Here is a 10,087-nt window from a genome sequence, read left to right on the forward strand (position 1 = left end):
TTAATTTGTTCTGATTTTATGATAATGTGCATCTTGTGGGAGGAACATATGCAGATAATTCCAGAGCAATACCCTGTGATAAATAATTAGTAAGTTTCTATCAAAATAAACAGATTACCTTGTGATTGGTCAAGTCACCTTACCCAATTCTATCATCTCAGGAGGATATGTTTCATTAGTATTAAAATACATGTGTTAAAACAAAAACCTGTACAAATCTATTGATAAGAGATAGGAACTTAATGATTGTGCACCAAATACACTCACATTAGAAATGTTTTTTTCTTCTTGTGGACTTAATGAGGCTGGCATTTTTCATGTGTAAATAATTTTAGCTTCTATCTCCCAAACAGAGCTTATTTATCTAATTGAAATAGAACATAAAATGAATTTAATAACGATTTGAACTTGTATCCAGTATTACGAGAAATCTATCCTTTAACAACTGTGCCCTCAATAAGACCCTACTTTTGTTGCTACTCTAGGTTGAGTACCCTTCAATTTTACAAACAGTGTGGAAATTCTGCTGTTTTAATGGGGATGGAAGTGAAACTAGTCATTTCTCATTTGACTCCATCAAGACTCAGTGATTGATTTTAAATATGAAGTTGGTGTTTAAACATTTCACTATACAGAATTTACAAAGAGCAGTAAGCACAGTCACCTGAAAAGAATGGCTTCTAACTATGGAAACTGAGAACTAAAACTGAGAGTCTCCTCCTTAATTCCTGGCCTTCCCTGGACTTGGACTTGAGCATTTTCTTCCTTACAAGAAAATCAGGAATATATATATACATTTCTACCAAGATGCCTTGTAAGAACTATTTCTTCTGAGAACTTTGGGTGCCAGCTTCTATTTGATTAGCTGAATTTGCCATGAATGTAGAAATGATGACATCAAAACAGCTCGTGTAACACCCTCCTTAAAGACCTCGTAGATTAGAGGTGACTATAGATTTTCCCCAGCATGGATCAAAGGGACTGAATTGAACGTTTTAGCTTAATGATCCAACCCCTGTCACACCCATAGGGACACCAATCCCGATTTTATAAGGAGGTGGACACGTGAATTCAGACGCACACACAAAGCTGCCGGGAGGGACGAAAAGATCAACCACCTGATTGACGCGGATAGATTTGTTCTTTTCCATTACCTGACACGACAGTACATACTCTTGGCGGGGCCTCGCGCTTTCTCATAAACTTCGAAATATCAGCCGCTATTATTCGTTTTTCCACTATGGTTTTCAAAGACATCTTTAGTCGCCTTCCAAGAGCTAAGAGAAACTCCTGACCAGGCGAAACGGCAGCGGGCCCCTGTCCAGGGTGCTGACGCCGGGCCAGCTCTCCAGGCCATTAGCTTCCGAACGCCCTTTCACCCGCTCCACAAGAGAGGAAACAAAGACCTCCAAGCTCAAGGCTTCGCGGCTGCCTCCGGAAGGGTAAACGACAAAACAAAGGAATCGCTAATCCGACCGGTGCCATATTCCCTAGCCCCAACCTCGGAATTCAGATCGCCGGGTCACCTTATCTACTCTGACCTTGCTTTTTCTCAAATAAAAACATGACAGAAAAATTATAATTCGGATAGAAAATCCAAACATGCATGCTCTTTGGGGAGATTTGATTTGGAGTGTACTCTGGGGCGATGGCCATTTTGCCCCCATCAGCGGGGTAATACCCAGACATTGTTGGGTACCTGGATGAAGCCACCAGATACTCTTTTCTTTCTTCTTCAGAGCCTTTTCCTGTCAAAATAGGCATCGTTTTCAAAATCACTAGGACAACGTTCTAAAAACAAAGACGCAGCAAGCATCAGGGCCTCTTTGAAACCTGCTGGACCAGGGAGGCTTCTTCGCACCGGGCCCCAGCAGCCCGCAGGGGGCGCGCGCGACTTCTGCAGCACAGCCAGTAGGGCTACTCTACCGGGGAAAGGGAGCCCAAATGGTGGGCTCCATTGAGCGCGAATACAGCTCCCTGCGGCACGCCGAGGGCTTAGCGCTTGAAGATAAAGGAATATGCGTCCTGGGCTTTGAGACGCTTTGCTGATACGACACAACTGTGCTATTGTTGGCATCGTCCATCCCCGTGTCAGTAGCTAAGCGGCAATGGTGGGGCTGGTTCTCTATTGACAGCCGCCCCATGGCCTGGGCGGGCCGCTCTGGCCGCTCCTGATCTTTTTCTGGGCATTTCCAAGGGGCTCGCGGCTGCACCTGCTGGCGGGACAGCCAGTCATTCTCTGAACAGGCCGCGGAGTTTATTTGTCTCGGGCGGGCGTCCTCGCTGCGCTGACACCAGGGTCACCACACAATAGCCGACCGTCAGGCTTCCTCAAGCCCTAGAAGCAGGTCTCCTCTACCCCGGCCAAACAGCTGCTGCAATCTAAACCAATACACTTCAGAAGGGCCGTCCCTTCGTCTCCTAACTGGGGTCTGTGCTCCCAAGTGGGGACCGTACAAACGGAGGGGACTATTGTCCCACGCCCCCCAAAGGACCACACATGGGCTGTTAGAAAGGGGCCACGCTGAGCTTTCTGGCAATTGTCTTCAAAAGCAAGCCCCTTTGGTTTCGCGCTTGGCTTTGGGGGAGGTTCCCAGCAGTCACCTCAAATGCACCTCCACCATTTTGGCCTGGGCGGGATCTGGGACGCCTCGGTCTCCTCTCAACAACGCGACCACCCTCCCCCGCGCACCCGGGACAACACAGGGAGAAGGCCGCCCCAGGCCATCTGAACAGCAGCTCCCACCGGACAGCCCCCCGCCCCGGGGCTCGAGGTGGACTGGGGCCCGCAGCACCCTGCCGGCCCTTTGTTCTCGCTGCGGCCCACTCGGAGCAGCTGCGCGGTCCAAGACCCACCCTACCGAAACGCCCGGCGCGAGCGAACCAGCTCACTTGGTGCCTTCTCCTCCTACCCTCGGATCTGGAAACTTCCTGCTGGCGTTATCCCACCTGTCCAGTCCTGGCCTGTCTCCTGATTCGAGAGTCTTCGGGAATCGGGGAAGTGGGATTCCCAGAGTCCAGCATCTCACCCCTTCCACCTGACCTCGGCGGCCCAGGGAAGCGAGGGAACAGCTGAACTGTCACCTGGCAGGATAAATATTAACAAAAAGCAAATGGATTTGCGCGGGGGCCAGTTATCAATCAGCTAGGCCGCAAGGCCATTCACTGCAAACATGGCCCAGGTTGGGCCGGGTGAGACTTTCTCATGGCTGCCTCCTGGACGAAACCCCTCCTCCCAAGCTCAGGCCCTTTCCCAGGTCGTTCTGTAACAAATCCCGGTAGGAAGAGGGCGCAGTCCCTGGCGCGGGAGGCCGGGTCAGTTCCTTGGCGCCGTTTGGAGGCTTCTTAGTGGCCCAGCACCAAATCGCGTCGGCCTCTCCGCTTGCGAGCTGTCGCCTCCTGGGTCCGCAGCGCTGCGCCCGTCGCCCTGTGCGCTGGCAGCTCCGGCAGTGTAGCCAAAGCCTTCTGGAATCCTTAATTGAAAACTAATCTCACGTCTTGATAGGCGCCCACGTCAGAGGCGGGGCACCCACCCACCCGCACAGCCCAGCCTCCCTACCTAATCCGGGACGAGGCGCGGCGCAAGCCGGGTTACGCTGCGTTCTAATGGGACATCAACTAGTTTTACATTGAGGGGACACATATTGATTTTTTTAAAGGTAGTTAATTCGGCGAGAATTTTCTCTTGACGACCGTCTCCACCAGGCTATATAATTTCATGATGGGAAAGCACCTGGCCAAACACGCCGCCACGTGCAGGGGCTTTTGACTCTCAACAACAGGCTGCACTGAAACCCGCGGACCCGACCCGGAGGGGCCTGAAAAAGCCTCAGTGTAACACTGCCTTGCACGGGGTTCGGACCGGGTGGGGAAATCTTTGCGTGCAACAGCGAGCAAAGCTGCAAGCTGCGCATCTGAGTAGGGAGCTTGGGGTGTGTATGTGGGGTAGGCGCGGCAGGAGGCAACGTCCTGCAGTCACCACCAACTCATCCTGCAGTGCGTTTTAAGGCTCCCGCTTTCAGGGCTTGCTCGAGATCATTTGGAGAGTTCAAAAAAAAAAAAACCACATTTTTTTTTTAAGTACGTTAATAATGAGACGGCTTCTTCTTCAGTGACGTAAAAAGGGGTCGAGGCTTTTGCAGTGTGATGAGATTGCTCCAGTCTCCCTCCATGAGACTCCTCGGTGGGCACGTTACCCTCGGTTGCAGCCCTCGCTATCTTTTAATTAGTTAAGGAAAGGAAAAATGAAAAAGGACGCCGCTCCATCCGGGTCTTGGGACTTAGAGTCAGCCAGAAGTTTGGCGCCAAATGCGTGCAGCGAGAAGAGTCGCCGATTTTCCACTTTTTCAAGGAAAAACGTCACGTGCCTGGGGCCAAGAGCTGCTGGGTGTCCAGGCACTTGTTCCCTTGAGGATCCCCGGGGTCTGCATACGAATCCATCTGAGCCTCCCTGCGCGGGCTCCCCTACCCGGCTGCTCCGCTCTGCATTCGGCGAGGTCAGAGGGCGCTCACGCAGAACAGGGCACGAGGCCGGGTTTCTAGGACTCGGGGGGTGGCCTCTGAACAAAATCTGCCGATCTGTCCTTCTTAGAGGTAACGTGAGTCGGGTGATCGGAGGAAGGAGGGGGAGCACTTACTAAGTCCAAGAAAGAGCACCTTTGCAGCCCCTCTTAATTCGCCAGCCTCGGCGGACACTACCTCAATAAAAGGTTCTGAAGCCTGGGCTCAGAGTTGGCCTGGGTGTGTGAAAAGACACTGACGACCGTCGGCGCCGACGGAGGCCGAGCAGTGAGAGCGAGAAAGCAGCCCTTTCCTCATCCCCTCTGGGACCTCAACTGCCCTCGGGGCTTGCTCCGCCCAAAGGGGCGACACGGTTTACCCGCACACAGGGCGAGAAGACGCGTCTTTTCATTGCTCCCGGGTGGAAAGTGGGAAGCCCGGGATTCGCGAGGGCAGTCCCCAGGGCAGAAGGGTAGTCCCCTACCCTTCTCCATCTTTCTTTCTCCCTCCCCACGCCTCGCCAGGCTACTAATAGTAGGAGCCCTTGCGCCAAGACTTGGCTAGGCTTGAATAATCTTGGGGCTGGGCTGGAAACCCGGCGGGGCAGAAACTCAACCAGCGCCCAGACCCTAGGCGCGCTTTGAGTAGCATCCCGGCCCGAGTTGCACCTCACCGGAGTTGCAGGCTCGCTAGCTTCCCATTGGCAGGCACGAGGTGGGTGGGGGGGGGCTTCCGCCTCTCGTTTTGATTTTAGACTGTGAAACGGCTCAGTGCCCCCGGCTCGGAGAGGATTGACTGTCTCTCATTCTCCAGGGACGAATTAATGGAGAACGATCAGTTAATTAACAAACCCTCATTCCGGCTTGTACCTTCCTCTTCGCCAGGGCTCAGGCCTGGGTGCCGGGCTGAGATGCTGGCGGGAGAGGGGCCAGGGCCCAGGAGTCAGTCAACTAGGCAACCTCCGCCCATGTCTTATGAAACGGAGTTCGCCCTCGGTTGCACTCAGCTCAGTCTCCCTGCGTGTTCTCCGCCCCGGGGGGGGGGGGGTGTCACCGAATCCGCCTGAAATCCCCAAGGCGATTTGGGCTGGACTCAGCTGTCCCCAGAGAGAGGCGGCGGGTGTTGGCCAGGCGCCGTGTCAAAGCCTCGCTGAGACTTTTTGGTTCGGAAACACCCCTCGAGTCGGGGAATTCGGACCGGGGAGATACCTGCTTGCAGACTGCCATCATTTACACTCTCCCACCCTCAGCAACGGGATTCAAACGAAAAAGCATGCAAAAAGGAACCAAACGAAATGCAAAGTCCTAAGCGAGTCAACAGCGAAGGTTGGAAGTTCCCGTATTCCTCGGGTCTCTCACCCCAACCTCAGCAGGGTCTGCCTCCCTCTCTTTTTTCACAGCCGGTTCCACTCACAAAGCGCGCGTTCATTGGTACACGCGTCTGCGCCAAGCACCCAACCGCCGGGAGACTTCGGATGGTTTTGTCCGCACTCATTGAGTGCGGTGCCCACCAAACTTGCCCGGCGCCAATACAGTGAGCGCCGATACAGTCTTCGCCTTCCGCACACTCCAGCCTGGCGTATGTGCTAGGGCTACTGGCAGGGAACACCCGCACGCGGTTCTACGCCCGCGTCGCCCTCCCCCGCCCCCTTCCTCTCTCCAACCCCAGAGTGCCCTACTGTGAAGCGGTGCACAGACCGAATCTGGCCAGGTGCAGAGGCTTCTCTCGGCCTCGATCCGCTTCCAGCGCTGTCCCTGAGCACTGATGAACCCCCTGCAGTCGCCGAAGCTGCGCCGCTCAGCTCCCGGAGCTTCCCACAGCCAAGCGCACGGAATCCTGGAGGAGGCTGTTTGCTCCAGGGAGCCTTGTGCCGGCTCTTCCAGGCCCAAAGATTCCACCTCTCGGGAAAAGGGGTAGCGGAATGAAGCGCGCCAAGCCCTCTCTCCTTCCCTCCCTCCTTCAGTCCCTTTGGCTTCCCTGTCCCTTATCTCTCCGCGCGCCCAGCTCCTTGGCCGGCTCACCTGCTAAGCGGAGTGCAGACATGCGCTGAAACTCCGGTTCCTGCAGCCACTTCCACATTCTCCGAAAGGTCTCCCGGCCGGACTTGAGTTTGCTCCAGGGTTTGGGGTTGCGTAGCAGGTCCGAGAGGGTCCCCTGGGAGCGGCAAAGCACCCTCTGCGCGAAGATGGCCTGCGGGATGCTGTAGCGCTTGAGCTCGGTGGTGATACGCTGCGCCACCTCTTTGGTATTGATCTCTTCCATTTGTCCTGAATTACTTCCATTGCTGACCTGCGCGCCGGTCACCGAAGGGTTGGGTTCCCGGGCTGTGCCCAGGAGCTGCCCGTGACCCTGGGCGTTCAGGTGTGCGTGAGGGTGATGCGGGGGAAGGCCGTTGATGGGCACCATGCCGGCCGAGGTGGGCGTGAGGTGCTGCTCCCCATGGCGGCCGAGCATGGCCGGGTGGTGGGCTTCGAAGCCGTTAGGGGTGAGCATCTTGTCGGCGGGCATGGCAGCGCCCGGATGGGCATAGTGAGGGAGCCCTTGCTGGGAGTTGTGGATGCCGCCCAGACCAGAGCCGGAGAGGGGCGAGAGGCTTTGGCTCATGCCAGCCACGTCCTTATGGTAGGGGGTATAAAGGTTATTCATAGAGGCCAGACCGCGCTCATCCCGCATAAGCGTGAAGCTACCGCTCACATTGCCTGCCAGGCGCTGGTGGTGGTGCGGGTGGTGGTGGTGATGGTGGTGGTGGTGATGGTGAGGGAACTTGTCCGAGACGGTGGAGATGGGCGGCAGCGGCTGCAAAGGGGTTAAGGTGGTGTAGGTGGTGGGCATGCTCATACCTGGGGGAGTCTCGCAGGCCATGGTCATGGTGGGGTGCAGGGGGCCGGCCAGGCTGTGTTCGGGGCCCCGGTGGTGGTGATGGTAGTCGCCGCCGCCGCCGCCGTCCAGCAGGGACGCCATGCCCATGGAGCGTGGGTGCGCGGGAGGCAGGTGGCTGCCACGGTGAGTCACCGAGCTACGCGCGTGGGGGCTGCCGCCCAGCAGGTCGGCGGGGGCAGGCACCGGCTCATGGCTCACCCCGTGCAGCTCGCCGATCGCCTCCATAGTCAGTTGCGCGTTCATCGTGATCCGGGCGAGCGGGCGGCGGACACAACATCGATGACGCCGGGCAGAGGCGGCTAGAGGCGCACGGAGTTAGGTCTTCACGTAGGCTGCCGGCGACTGCTGCCTTCCTTCCTTCCTCTCAGTGTGGGGCTCTGTCTCTGTGCGTCTCGCTTTCCCTCTCGCTCCCACCAACCCCTCTGCGTCCTCGGCTTTTTAAAAATATTAATTTCCAAAAAGGATCCGCGCCGTTGGGCGGGCAAGCGCGGTGTCCCCAGCTTGCCACCCCGAACCCTTTTCGACCCTCTCCTTCTTAGGATTGTGAGGCCCCCGGCTCCCCTGCCGCGGCCCTCGCGCCTGCCGCGGCTGCTGCCTGCCTGCACCGCTCAGCAGCTCGAGCCATGGCTCGGTTACTGTTGCCGACTCTGTGGCCGCTGTTCCGCCGCCGCCACCGCGGCGGCCCGCCCTCAAGCCCGCGGGGCGCAGCGAGCATGCGTGCGACTCAGCCCCGCCCCCTCGCCCCCGCCCCCCTCCGCGCGGCCGGCGGGTGACATCCCGGTACAAATGAAAGGGGGTGGGGGCGCCTTCTTGGCGGCGCCGGGCAACCCAATAGCCCAGCGCACAAGCGAAGACAGAGCGCAGAGCGCGACTTGGGGCCGCCGTCACCATCCCCGGAGACGCGCTTTCTGCATGGCTCCCTAGCTCGCATGGGCTCAAGCTCTCCTCCCAGTCTCTAGCCTCTCTCTCCCGGTTTCCATTCCGGGGGTCGCGGTATGCTTGGAGAGCCATCGCCTCTCTCCAGCTGCTGACTCCTGGCATAGGCTGCCCAAGAAGCTGGGAACGGTATCATCACCCCTTTCCACACTTGCCCACTAAGCTAAATTTCCAGGGCTGCTAGGTAGGAGTCCGCGTTCGGACTGTCCTCCAGTGTTCGGCCTTTTTAGGGGGAGGGACGCAAATATCTTCAAGGCCTGGGTCAGCCTGGTGGCAGCAACCCTAGAGCCCCTGCCACTCCTCCCGGATACTCCTTTGCCCTCCTAGTCCTATCTGTGTCCTGGGGAGATGGCGTTCAGTGCCGAGGGTCCCGGCCCGGGCCGTACCTTGTTGTCCCCTGCCGCCTGGGTCCTCCTGCTCAGCTCGTAATTAAGGCGGCGCGCTCGCTTCGCCAATGACTTGGCGTGTGTGGTGGGGCGTGGGGGGTGGGGGAGGAGTACCTTGGTGGGTTCCCATTTTAACTTCCGGGTGCTGGTGGGACGGCGGAGGCTCGGGCCCTTCCTGTGATTTCTCCACCTCCGGCTTGGTAAAGCACCCAGAGACCGCTGCTTGCGGGAAGGACTGACGCTGGCAGGGTGGACACGGGCGCGCCTGTCGCGGTTTGCCCGTAGGCACGCGTTCTTTTCTGCGTCCTTGAGAGCAGTCTCCAATTTGAAAATCAATTCAGCTTCGGGCGTAATTGCTCCCTTCTCATAATCAGGCTCCAATCCACAGTCGAACCTGGTCTTTGGGCCTGGTGGGGGTGCGTGGAGAACGCCCCCACTCCCCGTTTGGGACGTACACCCGGTAGCCACATGCCGCGGCTTTCTTTCATTCACAAAAGAAAGAAAGAGACGAAACAAAAGGCAGAGCAGTGTCCGCTTAGGTGCTTTTATCCCTCGGAGAAAGGACAGATGTGCCCATTGTCCGGCCCTTGGCAGTTACGGCCGGGTCAGCGATGAGCCGCAGCCCGGGGCTAGTGGTGGTCACAATGGGGGACAGCCTATTCAGAATTTGGGCTGTCTGGCTCAGAATATGAACAAAGTGTGTGTGCCCTCCTCTTGTCCAAACTGGGGCAGTACCTTAGGCTGCTTGAGAGCCCAGCACCCGTCTCTCTCCTGCAAATATTCTCAGATCCTCAGAGAGCCCAGGGCTGGGGTGGTGATACTAACGGTGGTTGGGCCCCAAGGCAGAAGCCTTGTCTGGCCAATAGTTGGGGTAAACTCCAGCAGAGGCCTGAGCCATGAGCCCAGGCCTCTCTTTTTTGCCCAGGTTTCTACAGCCACTAGGGCAACATCCTGATCCAGGTAGGTCAAGGCCAGTGAGTACAGTCAACCTGACTTCCCTGAAAGTGGTAATGTCCTGGGATTAGCCAATCTAACTAGTTTCATCAGCAGGGACGCTCCCATCTTGTCCAATCAATGCCTCTGGAGGCCCTGGAAATTGAAGTCCATCTCAGTGCACTTTGTGTCTACTTGCACAATGAACACTTAGGAATCTAGGGCCTCCATAGGGAAAAAGGCCTTTGGGGATAAATATACTGACATTAAGAACTAAGAACACAAAAGTACTCCATTTAAACATATCTTTACCTCTCTTCACATCCACACATAAACACAAGTGTATACAGTTTTTTTTTTTTTTGCTTAGTGGAGTGCAGTATGTTGATGGGAAGCTGCAACTTCTATTCCTGATAGTTTCCATTCTCTTTTCCTATAGTTTAGAGCATGTG

The 10,087-nt window shown here is 56.4% G+C and overlaps 1 protein-coding gene across 2 annotated transcripts in view; it reads right to left on the reverse strand.

Moving 5' to 3' along the window:
• ONECUT1 (one cut homeobox 1) overlaps positions 1 to 8,025 on the reverse strand; it is a 35,911-nt gene extending 27,886 nt beyond the window's left edge. The window contains exon 1 of one of the 2 annotated variants that reach the window (XR_013162406.1): positions 2,913 to 3,519. Coding sequence is in view for 1 of the 2 variants with exons in the window: in XM_077127945.1 (XP_076984060.1) it covers positions 6,522 to 7,623 (1,102 nt within the window). In the remaining variant the exon portion in view is untranslated. Of the gene's footprint in view, positions 1 to 2,912; positions 3,520 to 6,521 lie in introns of those variants that run through there. The other variant, XM_077127945.1, reaches the window with a different exon arrangement.
• Between the last annotated feature and the right edge of the window lie 2,062 nt (positions 8,026 to 10,087).

This window comes from Tamandua tetradactyla, chromosome 14 (genome assembly GCF_023851605.1).
Source record: "Tamandua tetradactyla isolate mTamTet1 chromosome 14, mTamTet1.pri, whole genome shotgun sequence".
NCBI lineage: Eukaryota > Metazoa > Chordata > Mammalia > Pilosa > Myrmecophagidae > Tamandua > Tamandua tetradactyla.